This window comes from Melospiza georgiana, chromosome 1 (assembly GCF_028018845.1).
Source record: "Melospiza georgiana isolate bMelGeo1 chromosome 1, bMelGeo1.pri, whole genome shotgun sequence".
In the NCBI taxonomy this organism is placed as follows: domain Eukaryota; kingdom Metazoa; phylum Chordata; class Aves; order Passeriformes; family Passerellidae; genus Melospiza; species Melospiza georgiana.
Window position 1 is genome coordinate 59,219,980 of NC_080430.1, and position 26,622 is coordinate 59,246,601.

Sequence of the window (26,622 nt, forward strand, 5' to 3'; positions counted from 1 at the left end):
GTTCTGCGCCTCTTCCGCGAGTCCCTGCCAGAAGCATCGCGCGCGCTGCTCTGCTTCTTGCGCCGGACCGGCGGCCGGCGGGGAAGAGACGGATAGAGAAACTGCGGCTTTTTCGGACGGTTCCGCGGGGGGGCTGGGACCCGGCGGGCTCCGCGGGAAGGTCGGGGGCTCCCCTGGGGGTTCCGGGGGGTCTCCTGGGGGCTCTGGGGGGTCTGGGCTCGGGCTCGGGAAGGGGTGGAACGCGCCCGGCCCCCGCATATTCTCGCCTTCAATCTGATCGCTCTCAGAGGCGGTTTGCGTCGCGGCCCCCACCCCCGGCTTTGGTGTAGCTAATAAACGTATACGCGCGGCTTCCCGCGTCTCCTGTTCTTCTGACGTCTTGCGTGGGGCCTCTTCTACTTTCCCCCACGCTTTCAGGTTTTTACCACTGCCTGCGGACTTTGAGTCCTCTGCTGAGGCGGCAGTGCACTTCTCTCGCGCTTCCCAGTATAATATATTTACCGGACGTTCGATCGTCTCTAGCTCTAGGAGCTTTGCAATAGCAAGATTAGAATTCTTGAGCTCACCTTTAATTCCCCATTGCTCATGAGCCTGACTTACGACCTTCGCTGTGGATTCCATGGTCCAAGCTGGTCCGGGAGGCGTCCCCCCCCGCTGCGATTAGTCCCACTGTCGCAGCCGCCGTCCTCGTTCCAGGAGTGTTCCCCGTTCTCCGGGCGCAAGCCGCTGTCCCGGGTTTCGGCACCAAATGTTGCCTTTTGGATCAAGGCAGGCGACTTGGTTCTGAGGTACAGCTCGACAGCCCTCTCTCTAGGGCCGTTCGGGCCAATGACATACGCAGACACCAATGTGGTGGACGGTCAAAGGCGTTTATTACTTCTTCTCATGGGGTCTTATAGTCTTAGGGGTCTCTACGTCAAAAAGGGGTTTGTCCTTCTTACCTATGGTTAGTAGGGGATGGAAAAGTACTGGGTAAGGGATGGAAAGTTACTGGCTTCAGTGGGGCAACATTCCTATTGTTAGTGGGACCACATTCCTATGTTAATTTCTTATCTATGAGTACCTGAGGGTCTTATCTATGGGGAACCGAAGGTCCTAGCTTCCCGTGACATCGCGAAATCTTCCGCAGCGCCTCTTCCCTAGCTACCACAGTCTCATCAGTTCTTCTGGACATCTCAGCCCTCACTCTAGACAAGCTGTAAACTATATAGAGGAACTTTATTAGATTAAATATTAAGAAGGTGGTTTCTTTAACATTTAGGGAAATTGAATATTCTTACAAAGTGACTTAAGAGATTCGAAGGAATAAAAAGGAAAGGCTGAAAAGCCTCATCCCCTGCTCCTCCTCTAACAAACTGGGTGCAATTACTAATAAACCCCTAAAACATGTTATTTGAACTAGGATGCAGCGTAGGATGAATAAACCATAAACCATACTTATCTTGACCAGAATCTCGTACCTTTATGTTGTTATAGAGCATGACACAGTACAAAGTACCACAACTGCATCAGAAGGGTGCAAGAGAGATTTATTACAGCAACATGTTGCTTTTATACTTTTTCAAGATATTTACATTCATCCAACATACACATTCACTGCTCATTGGTTATAGGAAAGAAACAAAGTTCTCAGTGGGTGACCAAGGAGCCACGTCATTCTTTGAGCCAGCTAGAGTCTGTATCTCTTAACTTTCTTTCCTTCATCACGTCTCCATGGTGACAACCTTGGTGTCTTCCTCAGGAGAGATATGGGGCTTTCCTTTATCTTCAGGAGGCTTTTGCTGGCTCACAAGAACAGCACAGAATGTCTGTCCTACACTTTTGTAAACTCTCTATAAATCATTATTACAGAGGTTAGCAAAATAGTTATTCTGTGTTCCTGTACTGTAAAAACTATATGTTAGGGAGAATATTGTCGTTATTTTTGGATAAGAAAATAATACTAGGGACCAGAAAGGTATTAAAACCTCAAGAAAACTAAGGGATCAGAAATACATGAAGGCCTCCACCCTGAGAGACATTATGAATTTCAGCAACATGGTTACTGACTGCTTTATCACAATATAGAGTAAGTACAACTAAAATGTAATAGTACAGGATTCTTCCACTTTCTGGAGCCCCACATTGAGTGTTAATAACTGTATTTGTCTTGGTTTAGGGTAAGGCAATTGGGCAATTTTGGGAGAAAAACCCCTAAAGGTGTTTCATCTAGAAAGCAAATTCAAGCGGCCCCTCCCCCACCTGGTTCAGGAAAAAAAATTCTTTGGAGAAAAGTGGAAAAAGCTGTTTATTTAACAGACAAAGCATTCACTAGTACAAAAAATGAACAATATTAAACAATAAAACTTCTTGCCACTTCAAAAGAAATTACAAACTCCAAAAAGTCCCCTTCGTGGGCTGTAGCTTAGCTCACTCAGTCTCTTATCAGTCCCTCCAGCAGTGGAATTGTTGCAGGCCAGGCCCGGCGTGGTGGGCCACAGCTGCAGCTGCCGGTGCTCCTCTGGGTGTTCAGTCCAGAGCAGGTTTAAACAGGTCCAAAGAAAAGACAAACCACAGTCCAGGGAACTTCACTGCCTCAGCTAGTTAAAACTAACTAAAAGCAAAGGAGAGCTCTGTCCTGCAGTCTGTCCATCTGCAGACAACATAGTCTAGTCACGGGCATATTGAGGAGTACAGTGTCTGAAAACAAACTGCACGCTTCTTCTCTCCCCTCCCTCGCTCTCAGAACAAGTCTTAAAGGTGCAAAGCTTATTATTCAGCATAATAGAACAGACGGTTGGAGATATAACCCTTATATTGCCAACCCAGGACACCTCATCACTCTCTACAACTTCCTGAAAGATGATTGTAGTCAGGTGAGGGTCAATCTCTTCTTCCAGGCAACAACTGACAGAATGTGTGGACAGTCATAAGCTGCGCCAAGGTAAGTTTAGGTTAGATGTTAGAAATTCCTCACTGAAAGAGTGATTGCGTGCTGGAGTCATCTGCCCAGGGAGATGGTGGAGTCACCACCCCTGGACGTGTTTAAAAAAGACTGGAGATGGCACTTAGTGGTTGATGAGGTGTAAGGTCATAGGTTAACTAGATGATCTTAAAAGTCTTTTCCAACCTAGTTCATTCTGTTTTTCTGTGACCATCAAAAGCTTTTTGGAGACAGGCTTGTAACTGTATGTGAAGCCCCAGGAGACAAGTTGCGCCAAGTACTTGGCTTTCTCCTACTTGATGCTTAAACCATGTCAGAATTCATTCTATTCTAGTCAAAGTATGGCAACAAGATGCTAGTTTTATTCAGAAAACAGAGGCAATTCTCGGTAGCAAACATTTAGACATCTCTAGGAAGATGTGGCAGCTGAAGGAATTTGAGCAATTTGAGACTAAAATTCAAAATAATTTAACTTCAGGCCATTTGCATAAATATCTATCTTATTTTCTTCCTAACTCCCATTACCTACCTATTTGTTTTATTACACTTCAGAATGTTTTTTTCAAAATTTCAACTTAAATAGTCCAAAAAGTAATTTCATAATGTGAGTTGCATTAAATTGAATGCAATAGATGGGCTCAGAGCACCCAAAATCATCAGCCTTTCATGGATTTCCTGAACAGTTAAACGAGTTTCAGAATTTTGCAAAACAAGACTTCAGCCTATTCAGGCCAGTAACAGTGTAATCACAAACCCTGTCTCTGAAGAAATCCTTCCTGCTAATTTGTCCATCTTTTGAGAGTAGTCTCTGACTTTTCTTGAAGTGAAAAATTAGGTATAGTGGGAAGAATGTAAGCTAAATGGTGATACTCCAAAGTGTTTTAACCATGTAATTTCAGCTTCTTTATAACAAATCTTCAGGTATTCTGGACTGGTTTCCACTCATACGTGCAGTTTCATTAATTAAAACAGAGTACAGCATGTAATTTCCTTAGTCATTTCAAACTGGAAAACTCACAACTGCTTTGGTCTTATTCTAGTGTCCAGATAAGAAATCCTTTTTGTTCAAAACAGGCAGGTGAAAGCAGAAGCTAGGACAGACCATACATCAGTATCAGAGGGTTTGATAAAATAACTAGAGATTAACTTTAAGCAGTCTAGAGTCCAACATTTTTTTATTTTATGAAGAAATAATTCACACTGAAAAATATTTCCTACTATACGTCGAGAGGCAAAATCATCCTGGAAAATACCCTAGTGGTGTACCACATAGCCTAGCCCAAAGATGCTACTTTTTGTAGAAACAAAGTTAAATAAAAGGTATGTATGTCCAAAATTTGTATTCCAGCAAGGGACTGAGTAAACAATCAAATAATTCTGCCAGTACAACATGTTAGGATTCAGACACTCTAAAAATAACTTCTAGTATGAAAGCAACTAAACAAGAAAAATAAATAAATTTTTTTCTTTAACAACTTATTCCAGTATCCTGTTCATCTACACATAGACAAAGTTACACTGCTCTCCAATATTTATGACAAGTTTCTTTTCCTGGAGTCAATACATATCAGGGATTTTTCAAGTATCAAATGATACTGTTATGAACTCAGAAGCCTATAGTCAGAATTACCCTTATAAATAAACTATTATAGATTTTTACTGTCTTCTGTATTTGAGTCAGGAGAACTGCTAGAGCTGAGTATTTTAATCTAACATGAATTTTGACTGTTAGCATTTTGTCTAGCCTTGTATTGTTGACAGTAATGTCTTAGCAGTTAAGACAGTTTTTCATGTTTTAGTTTAGGAATATGAGAAGGCATGGAGGAAGTGAAATCTTGAACATTTCCTGATACACATAGTTTTGGACAAGCCACACACTCAATATTTGTGTGAGAACAAAAAAAAAAGCAAAAAGCTGCAAATGATGATAGAAACCTGTAAATCCCTGTTTTAATGGCTATTTTGAACAAAATGGGACTTTAGTATTTTGAACAAATATTGAGATGGATAAAGCATTCCATATACTGAAAATCACTATCCTTTATGGATATCAACATTTTATAGCTTTTTAAATATGGTAAATTTGACACTGTGTGTGGGAGTTACAAGTATTTTTTGATGAATGATGAGTGATTAGTACTTAACAGAAGCAAACACCTTCAGAGTATTAATTATTCTAAGTTTACTTATTCCAATGCAGTTTGATTAGGCAGGCAGTAGAGAGGGACAGAGAATTAAAATCAGTTATATGTTTCCAGTACACACAAAAATTTTTCTTACATAAGCAGAATATTTCTCATGAAAATGGTTTGAGGGTAGGTTGAATTCTTTTTTTTTTTATTTGGTTTTAAATTAGTATAGTTTTATATTTTTTTGCTTGGAAAATTCTGACATTTCTCCTGTGAATCTCACATACTTCAAATCTCAGTGTTTTATACAAAGTCTAAAGTAAATGGGTGTTTCTATTTGCTGTGAAGATTTTTGGGTTGCAATATTTTTGCACTGAAGCATCTGTGATCCTCTACTCACTTTGTTTCCTACTTTGTTTTTTTATTCGTTCTGTTTCCCATTTCCTTTAGTTTTCAGATTTATGATCCATACTTTCTTTTATTGTCAACCTGTGTTTTCTTTTGACTTCTTCCACTTCAGATATTTTGTACTCAGTGCAAGAAGGGTAAATGAAGGCTACACATAAAATCTTCAAAGGCCTCACTATCACCAAAATGTGCAGAGTCCCAGACATCATACAGTTTCAACCTGAGGCAAATTGGAAGCCCTCATGACAGACATCTGTAGCAATGCCTATTGTGCACAGGTATCACCAATTCTATTATATTATTTTTCATTGACTGAATTGTCTGTGGTAAGCTCACTGAGGTCCAGAGTGCAAGCAGCTATAGCTGCAACTGAAATCAATGGCCACTTTGCTCTACACAGTTTCACCTCAGAGGAGAGAAACTCATGAGGGCTAGGAGACTCCACTGGTAGTCATACTTAGATGAGGCACAAAAATCACAATGCGTATCAGCACCACAAAACTCTGTCAGAAGCTAGGTCCCATTACAATAAGAATCTGCATTAGCAAAGCTCACCCCCTTCACATGGGCACAACCACAGAGTGAAAATACAAATTTTCCATAGTTTTTTGAATCTACTTCCCAAGCCTCTAAAGCATACCAGAAACTTTGGGAGGGATGTCCAGAACTGCAATGTTATGGACAATTCATTCAGTGAAATTACCTCAACAGGCAATTTCCTGCTGCCCCCCAAAACAGTATTTGTATAAGCTAGAAACACAGTTAGCTCTGGGTTATTTAAAAGGTCAACAAGAACACAATAGTATTCACCTCTTTTATTATGAAAGATACAAAAACGGAGTGTAGTGAAGCTATCATTAGAACATGAACTTTTTTTTAACCAACTCTCTATTTACATACACAAAATTCTCCAAGTGGAAAAAATATCAAATGTGAGACACATCAGAATACACCATATATACAAGTTTAGATATTTAGTATGTTACTCCATACATGATGGCTACAAAAAAAGTCAATTCCTACGTGTTTTCCACAAGTATTTTAAATTAAGTTTATAAGATAACCCAAGCAAAATGAAGCAGAATCTGGGGAATGCTCTGCTATCTGAATGGTTACTTTATAAAAATGGTAAAAAATAACAGAGCCAAGTTTTCAAGTCATGCTGAATATTCTGTCAAATAGTCCACACTCCAAACTGATGTAGGTAGAAAAATGAAAACTGTTACTGATTTTTATTGTCATCAAACCAGAAATATATCAGGAGTTCAAGATGCACTCATTTTCAAATCACTAATCAGCTACTAGGAAAAGCAAGTATTTTTATTTTATAAAAACTCTTCCTTCAAAGAGAAAAGCCAAATAAAATACTTGACCTTGCTTTGTATGATCAGACATTCTTATTAAAAGCATGAAATACAAGAAGACACACCACTTGGTATGGTTTTCAACTGGAACCAACTACTGCTTAATTGGTAAGGCACTTTTTCCTTTGGATCAGTCCACTTCCCTACATTTTAGTATAGCTCCATTTCACACAGAGAGGTGATTTCAGCTATGCCATCTGTGATAGCAGAAGGGATGTTGTAATGAACTTTTGCTCTCCAGGTATGGATGGCCTCAACAATACCTTCTGGATTGCTTGAACCTAAGTCACATAGTGAATATACGGCTGCCAGCTGCACACCCCAAGGAATAGCTGCAAAAAGTTAACAAAAATCAGCTTATAGAAACTTTTTGATAAGCAAAAATGTTTTAGGGAATCTTGAATCTATAGAAACTATTATTCAAGAACTGAAAATAAAACACATGAACAGTTGTGATGTCTAACACCATAATGTAGAAAGATGACAACGTGCACACAAGTTCTGTAACATCTCATTTTATACTAACGCTTTCCAGTTTTCTCAATTCAGCAACTTTTTAGTACTCAAAGGGCATACAGGAATTGAGAATCTAGTGACTTTAGTTAAGAGTAATCAGACTTAAGAAAGCAGTCAGGTTTACAGTCTGAAAAACAGACATACACTGCACACCATACACTACCAAGTTAGAACTTGAGATTGCAAGGAAGAGAAGTTATACAGGTGGTTCAAAACAGCTCCCAAACAATAACAAATGCTTCACTGCAAAATGTACTTAACATCCAGAGTAACTTAACAATGTGGATTTCTGCTGCTGTAACTGCCTTGTTTCATCTCATCCGTACCTTGAACTGTCCTTCTCCCAATACAACAATTTTATTAGTAAGCTTCAGCATAAATTGCTCAGGTAAAATATTAGTTATTGCTGCTCAAGTCAGAATCACCCTTCAAGTGATCTTAACTTGATCACCCTTTAAGTGATCTCTAATGCAGCTGACAGGCTCTTACATGAAACAGTCCAATTCCAAGGTGTCTGAAACCATCTCACATTTTTTCTGTCTCAAACAGAAGGTAATACTGTTAATAGCTCATTAACTTTGTAACAGAAAGGGACTCAGACTGAAAACTGTTTGACCTGTTATACACTAATGAAAACTGCAAGAGCAAGCTGTTTTCCCGTGTGTGCCTTAATTTATATTCTGGCATTGCAAAACTTCACATTGTGGATGTTACACTCAAGTTCCTCTAAAAGAACATTACCTTCCTCTTTTGCATGCTGTACAAACAGTCCAATTACTGAACTAATATTCTTCACTGCAGCAAGATAGCCTTCCTTCAAACCTATTTGTCCTAATCGACCTGAAAGGAAAAAAGTGTTACTACATATCTGACTATTTAGACAGTCAACTTCCCAGCTTTTATACTTCCCAACTGTCTATCTGTTGAAGTATCAACAGAAAATGCAAATTTTAACTACAAAAAATTCCTGTTACCATGTTGTCTTGGGAACAACAGTTGTCTTATTCCTTATGTAACTAAAGACCCCAAGGCATTTTTCATCAGATTGATTCAACCTCCTATAGGTTTAAAATTTTTAAGTGTAAAACTCAGAAAGAATGCAATTTTTTAAATGAACCCTGTCATATAGCCTACATACTGAAAATATTTATTGAAACTCAAATTATATATATTTACATCAAATGCCACCTAGATCCCAAATAAATTAATCTAACTTAAATTTATTATGGTATTACATTGCATAAAAAAACCCTGCATTTTATACATTTTGCTGGAAACTATATGGTATGAAGCTGTGTCATGGGAAGTTTAGGTTAGCTGTTAGAAAAATGTTCTTCACCCAGAGGTTGGTTAGGCACTGGAACAGGCTCCTCAGGGAACTGGTCACAGCACCAATCCTGTCTGATTTCAAGATGCATTAGGCATGTGGTGTGATTCCTGGGGCTGGCCTGTGCAGGGTAGGAGTTGGACTTCAATGATCCCAGTGGGTCCCTTCCAACTCAGGATTTCTATGATTCTATATGTGGCTACAGATAATTTTATTTTAAATACATAAACATGTTGGTATTTGTTATCATGAATCAATATGACATCTCTGAAAACTTAAATACCTTCTTTCCACAGGCTGATAAACAGAAAATACCTGCATAAAGATCCAATAAAATTCAATAACACTTCAACCCCCTTTCCAGACAGGCCTGACACTTTCATAAAGACATACTTGTACAAAACAGAAGTTCAACCAAGAATTTAGATTACTTACCAATTAGCCTGAGTGTCAATGCTATAACACTATCACGAATTGATTGAGCAGTTTCATGCCCCTTTCTCTTCTTTATCCAGTTATCCATAGAAGGCCAAAGCACTTTGCTGTGAAAGAAAAATTAATTTGAAAATCTCATACTGCATGAAGGGGTACTTATAGTATTCATACACAAATGACTCTTCTATTACTAACTTCATGCAGACTGACTTAACAAATGTATATGAAATCATGTTACTTTCAAATGTCATGCTGATATGTTCTGTAAGTATCTTATATGACTGAAAATTCAGTTTGTATGTTACAAGTAGGATATGATGCTTGTTTTTAAACCTAAAATGACCCAAAGTAAGACTTTTTTAATTCTTAAAATTATGCTGATAGACCTAGTTACGTATTACCAGCACAACTCAAGAGACAATCACCTTGATATGGCTTTAATTAAGACTACATATGTTTCACTGAAGCTAATTTGTATTAATTTTGAAAGTATTTCAACAAAAAAATCTTCTTTACTATCTGAAGGTATGGAATTTATATACAAGACGATGATTATAAGTATCACTTATTATGTTATGTCACAGATAAACAAATGTCTCCTAAGTCATGTAACCTCTATATAGAAAATCAAGGCTGTCAGATCAGTGTAGCAGTCAAAATGGAGTCTTTCAAACAAGGTTAAGTATGGTAGCAGTCCCTATCCTGGATTTTAGGTTCAAAGAAAATTTAAGACACTGACTCTAAGTATTATAATTATTTTAGAATTAAAATCAGACTGAAATCAAGATAATACATTAATGAGTATGGATATATTTCACTTCCAGCACGAAAGGAGTGTTATTTTCATATCAGAAATTCCACCTTCACTTTCTACTGTGGGGGAAGGGGAATTCAACAAGTAAGTTTAGAAGAAGACAATCACTTTGCTTCACTGACAGACAATCTCAAAATCTTGTACAGCTATTTTGAAAGCAATTCTTTACTAGAATGTCTCTAACAGGGTTCTTGGGACAATACCATAACATACTACATTTCCTCATTGGTCATTTCTCCTATCTTAAAATAATGCACACATACACAGTAATCTAGGTCTCATCAGGCTGAAACATCCTCATTTTCTAAATACCTATGCAACATTTTATTATGTTAAAAGCTAAGTCATAATGAATTTGGGAAACAAAAAAACACCACCAAAACAAACCTCAGAAAAAAAACACAAAGGAAAACATTTGAAAGTCATGATCACACAATACCACAATACCTTATAACATTATCATGTGTCCAATTCCACTTCATATGAGAGCAGAGTAAATCAACAGCAAATATATACTGCCAAGCATCTTCACTGAGATCTTCTCCATACTGCTCATGCAGGTGAAATTCTACTTTTGTACATGACTGCATTTCTAAAAGCAGGTTTGAGACCATAATACCAGCATCTAAAGATGAACTCTGGAATTTTAGAAGGTAATTATCTTAATGCATAAAAAATTACCAGCTCAGAACCAAACTCTTTACAAATATTTGATATTGACTGTGTACAGCATCTTACACCATATATCAACTTTTGGGTTGCATTAGCACAAACAAATACAGTTCATAAACCAAAACCTTCAAGTACTAGGTATTTTTCCTGACACTTTTACTAAAAGGAGAGTTTGGGACAAAAATACCCAAACAGGAAAAAACACAGATCTCACACCCACTCTCTCATCTCCTCCTACAATTTGGGGATTTTTATTTCTCTCAATGCAGGTAAGAAGTGCTTGCATGGCTAGCTTCCTCCCTCCCCTCCCTTCCTCTTCTCTGTGGCAGGATGGTGAGGAGAGTTGGAGGCACAAAATATAAAGATCACAGGTTGAGAGAAGAACAATTTACTGGAAACAGCAATGAGATAAGAATACAAACAGTAATAACAATAAATACTAATGATGGAGGGTACAAAAGAGAGACCAACAATTCACATGGAAACAACAGTACACAACCTCTCCCTCCACCACACTATGCTGGCCTGGAAGGGACTCATTCTCCCTGGAAAATACTCCCTTCCCCACATCCCTGGTAATGATGTGAGGTGGTACAGAATTAATCTCCAAGTCCCAGCCATGCTCCCTTTTGGCAACTGCAAAAATTAACCCTGTTCTGGCCAGAACTAGGACAGCTATGAATCAATATGATTTTGTTCACTTTGATATATACAAAATTATTTTATTTCCAGGAAGCAAGCCTGGCATTAATATGGAATTTTCAAATATATGGGGCCCTAGCCTTTAAACAGACACACAAGCCTGTTACACAAACTCCTTTAGAAGCAAAGCATCTCTGGCTTTCCATTTGCATGATATACAATTGCTCCCAATTATTTCGATTTTCCTTTCTTGCAACATTCTTTTCAGGTAATATGTGCCTGCTGAAAACTGATAGAAATTAAATGATTTGGCGAATGCTCAAAGGCTTGAAGTCAGCTCTCACTGATCATCCTTCTCCTGGTATCACTGGTTTTGTATTAATCACACCAACTGCTTATGTAATCGAGTTTTGTTGTGATAAACAAGTATTTACAGTCTACCTTGCATAAAGATCATGAGTAAAAAGAAACTGGCTTATCTTGAAAATAACTGTAGTAACATACTACCTGTTACACAGAGAACTACAAAAGACAAAACAAATACATGTTTTAAAAAGCAACAATATAAAGCAAAAGAAAGAAACATATTAAAGAACAGTTCCAAAGATGCAAAGAATTCCCTAGTCAAAAAATTCTCTAGTTAAAAGTTTAAAAACAACCTTTACTTTAATGTTCCATAGATGGGAAAACAAGTACAATAAAGTATTGTATTCTAGTGTTCTAGTAGGGTCTAGACAACTAGGGGGAAAATGCCTGAAACGTTCACACTCTTCATTAGAAAAGAAAGTTGCTTGATTTGATTCAGCCAGCAAAGTGACCAATGCAGACAAAAGCTAATATTGACAATGAAATCAGACATTACCTGTTCCCAGTTGAGATAAGCACTTAAGCAGGCCAGCATCTCATTGCTTGCACTCTTCCTGACAACTAATTGCATAGCTTTGTTAATTGCACCTTGGAAGACAAATATGTCAGACCATACATTTGTGATAAATAAAATCAATTTTTCTGAGTCTGGATAGTCTAAGGAAAAAAAGAAATAATTTAGTAAATTTTTAACATTTTAAAACACAAAAATGAATATATTCTGGCATTAAAAGCTAGTACATTCAGCAAGGTAACTAGGAAAAAAGGCACAGAAGTCACATCAGAACTGAAGCCTAAGGAATACTGGCACATCTCAGTCCTGAGACTAAATAAGAAGAAAAGACCCAATAAAAAGACCAAACAAGAAACACCAGCAGAACCCCAACAAACCTTAAGCCACCTCCCCCATTGTAATTTCACTCCCTCTCCCTTCATCTTTCTTACTTCACTAAGGAGAGTGGTCTTAGACCATTGAAATTGGATTCTTTTAGGATACAATTAGACTGGAAGATGAACTCCAACAACCTACCTAATACATTCCCGTCACAAATAAGCACTCTGATCACTGGGCCAAACTAGAATTAGTCAAAAAAAAAAAAAATCTACAGTGCTTGCTAATACCTTGCACCCATACACCTGTGAAATTATATGTAATTATATATATGGATATATATATATAAAGCTTGCAAAGAACTTTCACATAATTCAAATCTGATATTCCTCAGCAGTTTTCCCAGACTTTGTCAGAGAAGTTGCATATTATGCAAGTTGTATGTGAGCATATATGAATGTTGCATGCTACTATTTATACTTCCATAGATGTAAAAATTTGTGCTACTCCATATGATTGAAGAATCCTCATTCAATAAAGTAATTCAGAGCAAGTATCAGACAACTATCAGTTGACAGGAGAGTTCCAGACCATCAACAGGAAGCCAAAAGACCCTTCTGAATACCAAAGCTAAGAGCTCCAAGGCAAAATACTAAGATAAAACACGAATGTGTAGATTGTAAGCAATAACAAATACATTGGAATAAGTAAAAAAGCAGATACTACTTCCATGCATGAAATGCTATACTGGAATGCATATGCCTGAAACACTATACAAAAAACAAGCTGAATTCACTTTTCACTTCAGCATAACATCTACATTTTTTGAAAGATCTTAAGTACTAGAAAACATATCAAAATATATCAAATTAAGAAGCTTTAATGAACATAAAGGATATACACTTCAATGAGGTGTTTTGGATGGAACTTCTACTCTGAAGCTGCTCATCATGTGAAGAATTCAGTTTTTTCTATCAGGACTGCTGGTGAACTAGAATTACTGGCAACTAGAATTGCCTGCCCAGGAATTTGAAACACTTATAAAATTCACTCAATGATGAGTAAAGAGTTCAAGGAGAATTAAAAAAAAATTAAAAAAAGAAAAAAGGGAGGGAACAGAGGAGAGGTGAAAGGAAAATTAATCAGAAAGGTAACATTTTATTTATAGTCACTTAAGGCAGAATACTAGACAGGAGAACAGAACAAAAACGATGGACAAGTCATCACGACAACAAATGATGTTGGTCTAAAGAAGCAATACTGAGTGTTAATAGTGAATTTGGTAATTGTGTAGCTTGGGTTGTGATAATTCTGATGGGAATATGTGAAATTACATGTAAGAGAAAACGCAAAAATAAATGCAAAGTAATCAAACAAAACCAAACAAATTTTAAAATGCCTAAACAGAACTTAAGATGTGTTTACAGCTGTTCTCACTCAAAAAATTACTATAAAACCACAGAACAATGACAATAGAAACTTATGCAATTCAATGTATAGAAGATAAAATCATCCAATAAAAGCCTGCATTAAGCTATTAAAGTTTGGATCTTAGAAAGGAAAAAGAAAGGAAAAAAGGGGAAATGTTTAATATTTGCAAGAGCCCACAAAAAGAAAACACTTTCTTTTGCAGTCAGATACTGCAAAACAAAAAGCTTAATTATTATTTTAGATGCAGATATATCTGACAAGTAATAGTTTCTAACATGGTGCAGTATTAAAACTATTAACATAAAAGAAGTAAAAGTAGAATTATAACAGACTGAAGGATAGAAAAACAGAGGGGAAACCAGGAATTTGAAAAAGAACTCAAAAATATTACACTCCCTCAAAAAATGGGAATTAAGAACAAAATGAAATCAGAAACCTTTTTAAGATTAAAACAAAAAAAAAGACAGGAATGTTATATGAAACATAGCAAGTAATTGAAACAATCTCAAGCTTTAGCACTCTGCTTGTCAGTGCTCTTGAATTTTATTTTAATGTTAAACACAGATACCAGTATACTATTTTCAAACTTAGTGAGTTTTAACCTTCCAAAACTAAGATTCTTAACTTTGCAATAGTACATATGTGTTAACTTTTTTCCTGTGACCAAAAGGAAGGGGAGTAAAGGAAGGGAATGAAAACTGAAAAAACTTCTCAACAAAGCAAGAATTTGGATAACAGAAACTAAAAATATTTTAAGGAGGACATATTATAAAAATATCCTGGTTTTGATCAAGGTATTGTCCAGCTCCTGACACTGTGTTAAATACCTGGTTTTAAATCACACTTACTTTATGAATCAATACCTACTCAATTAAAATAAGAAAATACTAATAGGCTAAAAGGACGAAATTCACAGAAATCACATTATCATTTTGGAGATGGTGGGGAAATGAAAGCACAAAGTGTCCTAAATTAAATATTTCCTTGGAAAAATAAGAAGACTACTAAGAGCCCAGGTCACCATATAACTACAGTACAGATGTGGTGCAACTATGAGGAGGAGAATTTCTTCTAGAACAGTCTATATTTCTGCATTTCAGAAAAAAATTCTGGAAAACAAGCCTTGAAGAGGAAAACAACCCTTGAACAGGATTTCTGTTTGTTTTTACAAACATAATAATTCTGACACACTGCAGCAAAGACACACAGCACATTTACGATATAAGGCCACTAAACCACACTATACCTTCTTTAAGTAGACTATAGCAGAAAAGGCGGGCTCTTTCCAAATCTCCCAACTGTCGACAAATTCCTGCATAGAGTCGACACAAAGCCTGACTGAAATTATAATTTGGGGCATTCTTCTGAGCCTTCAGCTTATTGAGAATAACACACAGCAAGGACTCTGCTAAATGCTATAAGACACAAAACATATTGTTATACTGGTATATACTGAAGAATACTTGACAACATTGTAGTCGTATAACAAGTAAAAAGAACTATTATCTTATTTGCAAGAATACTGTTTGCATATATATAAAATGCAGGAAAGTAAATCAGAGGCAACCAATGAAAGAAAAAAAGAGGGAGGAGCAGGCAACTTCTCAGAATAAACATGCGATAAACAAATGAAGAACAGGGCTACTACTGTTTTAATATAAATTGTTTGGTTATGTGATTAACAACAGTCTTCCTCAAAGAACAAGGAGAATAATGACAAGTAGAAGGAACGAGGAGAGGAATAATGACAGGTAGACTAACCCAAATAACCTAATCAGAGCAAAGGTAAGCACCCTGACTTAGCTACTTCCAAAGATGCCACAGAAGGACAAACAGCCCATTGTTCAGGTGTGAGTTACTAGGTAAGCCAACAGCAGTCTTTCTCCAGATCACTGTACACACTTCAGGAGATGGGGAGGAGATGTTGCTGCCTATAGTAACATGGAACTTAATATGAGATGCTGGAAAAAGAACATTGGGTTTGTGCAGAGTGTGCATGACTTATTATGGGATGCTTAGAGGGAGACCTCAAAGTGGGGAGTAGAATGAAAGGTTTAGGAGCCAGGTGCTGGAGAGCACACAGTTCAGACTGGGCATCTGTGAACAACAGGGATTCCGAGTGTTAACTTTGGGAGGAACCAGAAGATCTAAGCCAGCCACCTGAAAGACCACAAGTCTGAGGCCCAGACACAAGTCCAGACCAGCTGCTGGAGGAATATGTATATACTTCTGTGTTTTTAAGTTTGTCAGTGTATGAGAAGTGAGAAGAATATCAGTCACCTACTGAATATACTGAGTGCCTAATGTTAGCTGCTGGGGGAATCCATATTATCTGTATATATATGAATGTATTTTCCTCTACCAGGATTTCAACCTGACTAACCAGACAAGGGAATAAGAGTAGGTGTGTACTGTGTGCATGTCTCTCTACTAGGAGTATGTACTCTGTCTTACTACTGGCTGAACCTGAAAGCCTAAAGCTACAAGCCTTGCTTCTATGAAGTTAACAGACTTGACAACTCCTAACAAAGAGGCCTGAGATCTTGGTAGCAACTTCTGAGGAGAACTTAATTATGTACCAGGACTGTAACAGGACAAAATGCTGCCATGTACTAGTCAGTGAATTGCTCTGCTGTAAACTACAAATTATCTATGAGAAAGATGGCAACTGAAGCAAAATTTTTCAGCACTGATGCTAAGAAAGTTCTGAGAAACAAAATAAGGGAAGAATTTTCCAATAAAATTAAATTTGATAACCTGATGTAGAATAGTAAAGGTAAACATAGAACTAAATTATATACCAGTATATACATTAAAGTGTTTTTTTTTGAATTAAAAAAAAATAGAGTAACTTTGGAGAAACTCCTACAACTCTTAATACTGTCCACTTCAAAAAATGCTGCAAAGATAAAGTGGTTTATGCATACATCAGAAAAGCATATGTATTTATAACTGCAGTTTTGCATCTTGGACACCACTGAAAAGTAATTTCTTGTGCAGTTCTGTATTTTCTTATGTTATAAAAATTTAGGTTTCTAATAACCTTTCAAGACTACACTTTGGCACAGGACATTGCCACAACAATTGAGAATTCAAATACTACAAACTTAGACTCTTTCCATCTGCACAGAAGTGATTATTAAACAACAAAATTTAAAATCATGCTACTTACCTTGTTTTTTATACCAAATTCATAGACAACTTCTCTCTCTTCATCTCTCATTACTGGAATCTTTGAGATATTACCAACATACACATGACCTTTGATAACTGGTAACAAGTCAAAACAGGATTCAGCAACTTTCTTTAATGCCAAAGAAACTTTCTCGCAGTCAGAATCCTTCTTTACTGGTAGTGATTCTTCTAAATTGGAACACTGTGATGAATCACTGATTTCATAGGTTATACCATGGAAAGCCTCCTGCATTTCAGAGATGGTTTTTTTAGTATTTCTGACAGCAATAACATCACTGGGCTCCATCCTTGGTGGTTCACTCTCCAGTCTCAGTCTTTTGGCACTTCTTGGCATAGATACCTGCAGCAGTGTCCTTTTTCCAAGATGATTTGAAAAGAATTGCTGATTTTGCACATCTTTGTCTTCATCTTTGCCACTATCAGATTTCAAATTGCTCCCAGCTTTAACAAAAGCAGTTGATGTAGATGCAAATGCTTTGAATCCACCTACTTGAGACACAGGTCCTGGCAAACTTTGGCTGTCTGAAAAAGTACATCGGTTAAGCTGAATATTGCCTTTCAGAATGTTTAGCGTCCTTGCCCTTGCAGACAGCTCTGGATACATAGTGTCCAATATTTTCACAGAGTTCTCCTGAGGGGCACCTGGACCAGCACCAACTGCTGCAAAGAGAGGAAATCTTCCTGGAACAAGAAGTGCATGCTTTGGAATGGAAGTACAAAATTTCAAAGGTGAGGAGCGAATCCTTCTACCTACTGCCATTTCTGAGGATGATGGAGGAGAAAATAAAATAGCAGATTTTACTGCTGGAGTACCTGTTAATGGGGACATGAGAGGAAGAACAGGAGTTCTGCCTAGTGGGGACATCAGGTCATCAAGAGGGGAAAGCAGAGAGAATTGACCTGTAGAAGACATTACCGGGGACACAGTACAGGCAATTTTTGGAGGAGTAGCAATCAAAGGCAGTAGCAAGGGGGGGAGAGGAGGACCTATCTCTTCCATGATTTTATTTATCATCTCAGATGAGCATTTTTTTGTCACAGAAGTATTAGCATTTGCAAGAACTGGCTGAGTAACTTTAAGAGTCTTTGTTTTTCTTTTACCTTGAACCAGTTTCTTTGATAGCTTGGTATGCATTACTTGGGCAGTTGTTTTGGTAGAAACAGTCAAGATTTCAGATAGTTCTTGCTCTTTACACTTCCACTTATTGCTCTTCTTGAGAGCACAAGACTCTGATTCCACCATATGTAACTTCTCAAATACTGTCTTTTGTGGTTCAGAAAGCTGACCAACTGTTTGACAACTGCACCTTACATCAGAGAGGGTTGGTTTTGGAAGATAATTGAGTAAAATTTTTTTTGTACCACTATCTATGATAACATCAGTGCTGCTTTCTCCTGTATTGCAAGTAGTTTGAATATTATTATTATATTCTTTAAACACTGAGACCCCCATATCAACACTGTGTAATAAACCTTGTTTCCCATTTGACTGAAGTTTAGCAAAATCATTTTCTTCTAAGAAATTGCCAAGTGCTAACATTCTTGCATTTAATTTACTGGTTTTTACAGTCAGCCTGCAATTTTCTGAGAATCTGCTTAACATCTTGCATAGTGGTAACCTATTTTTTGAAGCCTTTGGCGTCACGGGGCTTTCTTTTGATGTTCCAGGTTTTAATAGACTTTCCTGATTGTGACTGATGCATCCAGCTATGTTAGACTCCATGAGTTCATTAGCACTCTCGGTATTTTCAGAGGTTAGTAATATACATTCTTTTTTCCAAGAGGCTGAGTCTTCAGGATAACTCTCCCCAGTCACACTTGACCACTCATTTGCAGTATCTCCAGAGTTGTTTGGTTCACAGTGTGTGTTCATACCCACGACAGTGTCTGCTTTTAGGTGACTAACTGTGAAAGTACTTCCTGGGTGCATCATTGAATGAAGCTCACATACTTGGTAATCAGCATCAACAATTGCACCAGTTTCCAGAGCATCCAATGCAATTCTGCTGGAAGCTCTCAGTTTGTTTCTAAACATTGGAACGCATTCAGAACACTTCACATATTTCACTTTTTGTATAGAACAGTCCTTTTCTTCAGAGTCATTGCTCTGCTCTGGCATATCAAAATCACTTTTACAATTTACTATGGCATTTTTCCCAGAACCCACAAAACTGTTCAGTTCTTTACTTTCTCTCCCACCTGTTAGTGAATAAGTTCTAGAAGGACCTGTTCTAACCTTCCACGTAGAAGTCCTGCATCCTGATTCTTGACAATCAAACTTTCGGAGAAAAGCATTCTTATAAGGGGTTGCATATATGATCTGTGATTTAACAGATGCTTGAGATTCTTTATCTACTGGCTGCTCCTTATCTGAAGTTTTCTCTTCACTTGTGTGTACATATTCTCTCTCAGGGCAATCTGGTTCTTTGCCCATGTTGACTTGTTCAGTAGACAGAATCTCAGCACCCTCTTCTAAATTATCTGAAGAACAGTTAAATGTACTACTCATAATGAAATTTGTATGTCCCTTGTTTTCCCAGGTACAGGAAAAAGCAGCCTTTCCTGCTAAGTTAGTTTCAAGGAAACCAGCAACTTTCTGAAGACTGAAATTTAGATCAGGAGATCTTGTGGATTCCAAGCCAATTCCCACTTGCATAGGAGAATTGGTTTCTTCATTATTTATACAGCATTTCTCCAAGTCCTTTTGAGTAGAAAAAGCCAAGCCACTTCTATATTCAATTTCTGAAGTAGGATGGCAAATGATCTCTGAAATATCATTTTTCTTCACAACATTCTTTTCCTGCTTCAGTGAACTGAAGCAAGTCTCAGTCACCAATTCCTTGCTTTGTTTATTTAATTTCCCTTCTATTTCATCACATTTAAAATTTTCAGTTATCAAGAGCTGAGTCAGAGGTTTTGCACACTGTTCCTCAGAAATAGGATTACTTTCTATTAAGACAGATTCAATTGTATCCCTTCTTGCTAACAACTCACTGATTTCCCCTCCACAATCTTCTGGATTAACTCTGACTTCAGTCCCTAGAAATTCAAACAGTCTAAAGTTTTGAGATTTGGACTGCCCACATTCTAATGTCTTACATAAGTTTTCAGATTGTTTTATTTCACCTTTCACTTCTGTAAAATCGAACGCAGAAGATTTACACTTAGCTACACTGCTTTCTGCACCAATAATGCATGCTGTCTTTGATAGTGAAAGTATATTTTCTAAGTTTGACTTCCTTTGAGATAAATTACCACCATCTTCCTCGTGATGTGGTTTGCTTTGTAAACCTACCACCTCCTTTATATCTACTAGTTTTACATTTTCTGCACTATGGAGTAGCTCTGACAATTCAGCTATTTCTAGAACACTTCCTCTGTTAAATTTCATAGGTAGTTCAGGAGTTGGAGCTCTGGTTATATTTATGTCTTCAGTTTTGAGGTGTTCATCATTTGGAAAGACTGACAAAATTCTGATTCCTTCAGTAGCAGATACAGGTAAATAATGCCTAGAGACTTTAACAGTCTCTGGTTCACATTCTCTGTTCACTTTGTCTTTTGTGTGCATATGTTGTTTCTCCAGAATCTCTTCACTGTCATATTTTATTTCAGAGCACTGAGAGTGTGCAGAGATCTCAATAGCTCCAGTTATATTAGTTAATTTGACTACATTTTTTGATTTATTTTCTATCAACTCATCACATTTTTCCTCAGCATCTTCTCTTTGAAGCATAATGCATTGCTTAGATAGGAAATGAGAAACACTCTGCAGAACAGATGCTTCCCTGGAAGCTTCTCTCTGTGCTACTAATTTATTTCTCTCTACATTCACTAATTCATCACATTTTTCATGTGTACCCTCATTATCAACAGCTCTAACTAAGGTTACATTCTCCTCTGTTTGCTCTACCACACTACATTTTTCTACCTGTTTCTGAGACTTGAAACTTTGTAACATAAAATCTGCTGAAGAATCTCCCTCTTCACTGTTCATGTCCTCACCATCTCCTTTCCGTTCTTCCATGTCTTCCGATTTGTGTGCTGTTGCTCCAGTTAGTTTTCTGTTCTTAGTTTCCACATCCCCAGAATTCTCCTCCAAACAATTTTTGTTAGTTATCATGCTTGTCGTTAGAGTAGCACCTTCAACTTGCTCTCTTTCAGCATCTCTTTCCTTCCTTGACGTCTTAGGACTCATGTGAATATTCTTTTCATTCCAACTCAGATTAAGTGAGATTTCTGCATCAAAACCATGCTCACATGATTTGCACTGTCTGTTACACTCATCACCAGGGCTGATTACATTACAACTCAGAGGCTGAACTTGGTCTTCTTGTAAAATATCCTCCAGTGCAGAAGTACTGCAATCATCTTCTTCATCACTGGAACCTGTGACTTCTCCCAAGAACATATCCTTCAATCAAAAAAAAGCAAAGTTAATAATCTGAACCCTAGAATCAATTTTAGGACCTACTTTTTAAACAAGTACACTTAATGCCCTGACATGCAATGGTTTTGAGAGATTAAGGCTGGTCAACAAAATTACAACTCTCTCCACCATTGCTCCTCATAGTGAATGAAAGTACCTCTGTAAAAATAGGAGACTTCTTTATCTACCTACTTGCATTCTAAAATTACCGGAAATGAGCATTTGAGCAGGATCTAACTTTCAAGCTCTGGAATTTTGCTATGAAAGCCAAGCTTACATTAAACACAAATTGGGACTTAAGGTCTGCACACTGGGAAATTATGACAGCAAGTTGAGACACAGGTGACTGTATATTGGTTTTGGCTAGGATAGTTAGTTTTCTTCACAGAAAGGGGGGTATGTTTTGGATTTGTGCTGAAAATGGTGTTAATAACATAGAAATGTTTTCATTATTGCTGAGTGGTGCTTGCACAGCATCAAGGGCTTTTCTGCTTCTCCTACTGCCACACTGGTGAGAGCACTAAGGGGATGCACAGGAAGTTGGGAGGACACACAGTTTGGACAGCTGACCCCAACAGACCAAAGAGACATCCCATCCCACTATGCCATCATGCTGAGCATATAAAGAGAGGGAAAGAAGGAAGGGTGGACATTTGGTCTGATGATATTTATCTTCCCAAGTCACCACTATGCATGATGGAGCTCTGTTGACCTGCCTGCTCACGTGAAAGAGTGAATTAATTCCTTGTTCTGCTTTGCTTGCGCACGCAGCTTTTCCTATTAAACTGTCTTTATCTCAACCCACACTTTCCTCACTTTTACTCTTCTGATTCTCCCCAGCATCCTGCTGGTGGAGAAGTCAGAAGCAGTTGCGTGGCACTTCATTTCTGACTGGGTTTCAATCATAACACATACACTTCTGAACATTATGTTTTTGCTCCCTTCCACAGGCAGTATGCTACAAAGTTAAAGAAGTATCCATATAGATCTAAGCACACAGAGACCTTTTCAGTGCATGAGTAAGTAACACTGATACAAAAAAAAAAAAATTCATTATTTCTTTAGTACCTTTAGTAATTTTAAGACCAAGTTAAGTGCCAAGTCAGATGCATCCTGAAACTCACCTGTGTAGTCAGTGGTGAAAGCTGTACCGGAGAAAGTAGAGCAGGAAGAGGTCTGGCCCAATTCAATATATCCATCACATTTCCACCTGGGTCTCTCCACTCCTGACTGGAGAAGTCTGAAGCGCTGTGCTCCCTGCCTGTCTGTATTATCACATCTACATTTTTATCCTCACTACTGTGAAGTTGTTCTTCAGTAGTCCTGTTCACAGCACAATCATCTCCAAAAGGCTCAGTACTTGTTTGAATTATCATCGCTGTTCCAGAATTTTGCTTTACAGCACTTTCCCCTGAGGAACACCAAGGTAGTGTTTTGCCATCACTCTTCCTGATCTTTTGGTGGATTTGTATGGTGTCTAAGACAGAAAAATATCATTAAGAATTTTTGCCCTCCCATTTTTGTTTACAGAGATAATATATAATAGTAATAAAAATGTAATACCATATTTTCAAGTGACGTTTCTGTAGATCTTATTCACTTTCAGAAATGCTTTCCCTATTTTTTAATGAAAACAGCATGTGCAAAGAGCTTTTCCCCAAACTGCCTGATTGGATCATTAAAACATTCCCAATTTTTCTCATCAGGAAGGGTCATTCTTGGTAGGATTGAAGGTCCATATGTTTTATCTCAGTCTTTGCCCAGTAACTCACAGTCATAAAAAACAGAACAACCGTGCACAGACATTCCCCACCCAGGCTGTAATTCTCAGCTTAAAGCAACCTGCACGTTTGAGCCAGCAGCTGTGCTTCCAAGCAAGTTACAATTATACCCTGCCATAAATACAAGGAAGCTCTTAGCTACATTTCTAGTTTATGATTTAATATGCATATGCTTTTGAATTGTTTGTTCTTTAAATTTAAATATTGAGTCTAATCACACAAGATTTTGCTTTAATGGTATAATTTAGTCAGTTCTGAAGCCCTAATTAAAAAAAAGCACCACAACATATCCTATGCACAAAGTTGTTGAAACAACTAAGATACAGAGCAATTGAGAACCCTTTAAAGATGTCAACTATACAGTTTTACATTTATTCTAACAAGAAGAAAGCATGTCCAAATACTCTGTGTGATTCTTTGCAATACTTTTGTTTTGTTACTTTTCAAATCACAGTTTTTACTATTACACAGTAACTCATTTATTATGCAGACAAAACATATTCATCCAGGAAAGTCTAAAGACAATTTAAATTTATTATAATTATGCTAAATACTTCAAAAAGGGAAAAGATAGCCCAGTTTCCTGAAATTTAAATTCTATGATTTTATAAAATGAAAATATTACCTCCAACAAGACAGTAGAAATCAACAATTCCCAAACCCCAGTGTGTCATATGGAGCTAAAATCCACTCTGTAGTATTTGCAATTCTTATATGACATTGTATGTGCGATCTTGTTTATAGTATTCACAAACACTACTAGACACCAAATCAGCAGTATTAAAGCAAGAGATCAAGCCTATTCTGCATACATATGAGTACACTATCTGCAGTGAACCACCTGAATTTTGTGACTGAATTTTTCTTTAAAAAAGCTAGTTTACATTTAAGAGAAACTGCTGTTAAACAATTTACCTGCACAGGCAGGGTAAGGGTTTTTTTATGACAGTTTCGTGTACCATAAGCTGCAAAACTCTGAAAGTTTACTCAGAATCTTTGTTTAGAAACTTTGTCCAGCCCCTGAACACACACTCTCACACCCCTGCTTGATGTGGGAACTCAGCATATCACTCCGGATGTCCAGAGTTACTGAGAGAATCCTTGGGGGGGGGCTCGGAGATCCTGGAATGTTGCCAAAAGTACCTGGTGGCTTGACTTTGACCCTTCGAGGGATGTGCCACCTGTTTGAGGACATGAGAGTCATTTGGGAATGAATGGTGTAAGAATGATGTGTTTACAGAATGAAAGATAGATTTTAGGGTTTTGGTACAGGGGGGTTATGGAGACAAGATGGAGGGATCAGGGTGTGTCTTGTCCTTCTTTCTTCTTCTTGTCATCCATTTTCTGTGGTGATGTTGGCACTTTGGGATTGGTCAATGGTGCAGGTGCACTTGTTAATATGGGTGAAAAGTATTGGGAAATAAAGGTAAATATGATGTATGTAGTTTTTAGTATAAAAAGAGATGACTGCCCAGTGGGAGGTCCGAGTGCCCTTGGCTGCCTTGCTGGTCATACCTCTGTCGGGCAGAAAAAAAATTCTATAGATAAGAAATAATAAACAATCCAAAGACTGAAAATCTGAAGAGTCCAGACTCGTCCTTTGAAGTGCGGGCTGTCCCAGAGCCATCCTACGTGTGTCTGGGCAGAGACAAACACCCGGACTGGCCAGCTTGACACTACTGGACTTCGATGATCTTCGAGAAAGGAGATTGTACATGTCTGGAACTCCTCCTGGAGGAGGTACTGGAGTGTTTACTGGAAAAATGAGAGTTATAAAAACCCCAAATTTTGATGCTTATGCAGGTCTCCACCTCTGATGGACTCCTACTGCGTATCAAAATCACAGACCACAATCACCTACACATCATTGGAGCCACAGGTGGTGGTTATCTTTGTCTTTTCTCCTCTTTTTTTTCTAGCTTTCCTCTTTAGGGTGATCATACACTTCAGAATAGCTATATACTCCTTTCCAATCCACTTTACAGTGTTTTCCATGTACAGTTTCAAAGCAGTTCTAAAAAATTTGTTGTTATACCAATTATTTACTGGTTTTCTACTTTAATCCACCCCAAGGGATCCTTTAGCAACAAATCTGATTGCCCTGCCTCAAAGGCAAGTCACAACACCATCCCACAGTAGAAATAACAGCACGTGCACAAAATGGTTTTGAGTATAGGATGTACTAATTTAACTGGCACAACTTGCATTCTGTTGGGGGAAAAAAAAATCATGTGCTTCATTACTGCTATCTGTGTTAATCCACTACTAGAACTTACACAGATATTCCTAAAGCAACATCAATGGTAGTATTATATTTAAAAACATTAATTTAACTTGATAGGTCAAAATAGCCTCCTCAGCCATCAAAAACTTTTGAGCACATTCTGATATGTCAGCACCACTAAAGGAGTAAATCAGAAAAACTGATCAATAACCCTATTTCAAAGATCTATCTCAAGTCACTTCAGGTAGCAACTCCATGAAAAAATCTCAACTACTGCACTGGACACCAGGAGGAGGGAGAAACTGATCAACCTGAAGGGCCCTAGCACATCATTTTCACCAAAGATAAGAAAGCTCTGCCATTCCCTTTACATTTTATAAGTATTACAACAATCCATTGTTTTATAAAGCCATTTACAAGCCACAGTCACATAGAGCTTCTAGATGTTCTAAATTTTCTCAGGACAAACCTACATTCATTTTACAAATTGAATTCCAATCCAAGGCAAAAGGAGCTCTTTGACAAATAGAAACAAAGAAAATAAGGAAAATTCAGAAGTTGGTTGTCTCTTACATTTTTTTCATGTCTTTTTGTGCCAATCATTTCAAAGCTCAGAATTTACTCTGCATTGAAGCAGGCAGCAACACAGTTAAAGATTTTGCCCCTAAAAGGACTCCATTTAGAAAATTAGGAAGTTAACTTTTCACAGTGAACTACACAATAGTACTGACTTATTAGGAACTTTACATCCTATCTATACTCTCAAAATCAGTCATGCACCTACATCAAGTCCAAGAATATTGACATGTGTAATTCATTTAAATGTTTCCCCTGAACAATGGATCGAAGACATAATTTCTGAATAACTAAGAAATTCTCCAAACTTCTCTACTCATCCCTTTCCAACCCAGTCACTAATAACTGCATTTCTTTGGCAATGAGATACCTTTCTTACAGTTACCCATTTAACCATAGCAAGAGTTGCCATAGCAATTTTTAAAGATTCAACATATGTAAGTTTCTTCATTTGAAGTGTCAACTCTGGCACCTTGGTCTGAACCTCAGGTCCAGCAAAAGCCTTATGAATACTGAGCCCATCTCATTGGAAGGATCCTCGCAAAGATCATATTTCACAGA

At 37.6% G+C, this 26,622-nt stretch overlaps 1 protein-coding gene across 1 annotated transcript in view; it reads right to left on the reverse strand.

Moving 5' to 3' along the window:
* Window positions 1-1,527: 1,527 nt before the first annotated feature.
* Window positions 1,528-26,622, reverse strand: part of ICE1 (interactor of little elongation complex ELL subunit 1) — a 42,327-nt gene continuing 17,232 nt past the window's right edge. The window contains exons 12-19 of the mRNA XM_058019277.1: window positions 22,605-22,957; window positions 17,032-21,465; window positions 15,106-15,274; window positions 12,093-12,253; window positions 10,364-10,554; window positions 9,103-9,209; window positions 8,082-8,180; window positions 1,528-7,156 (exon numbers count right to left, since the gene is read on the reverse strand). Coding sequence (XP_057875260.1) covers window positions 6,975-7,156; window positions 8,082-8,180; window positions 9,103-9,209; window positions 10,364-10,554; window positions 12,093-12,253; window positions 15,106-15,274; window positions 17,032-21,465; window positions 22,605-22,957 — 5,696 coding nt within the window. The 3' untranslated portion in view covers window positions 1,528-6,974. The remainder of the gene's footprint in view (window positions 7,157-8,081; window positions 8,181-9,102; window positions 9,210-10,363; window positions 10,555-12,092; window positions 12,254-15,105; window positions 15,275-17,031; window positions 21,466-22,604; window positions 22,958-26,622) is intronic.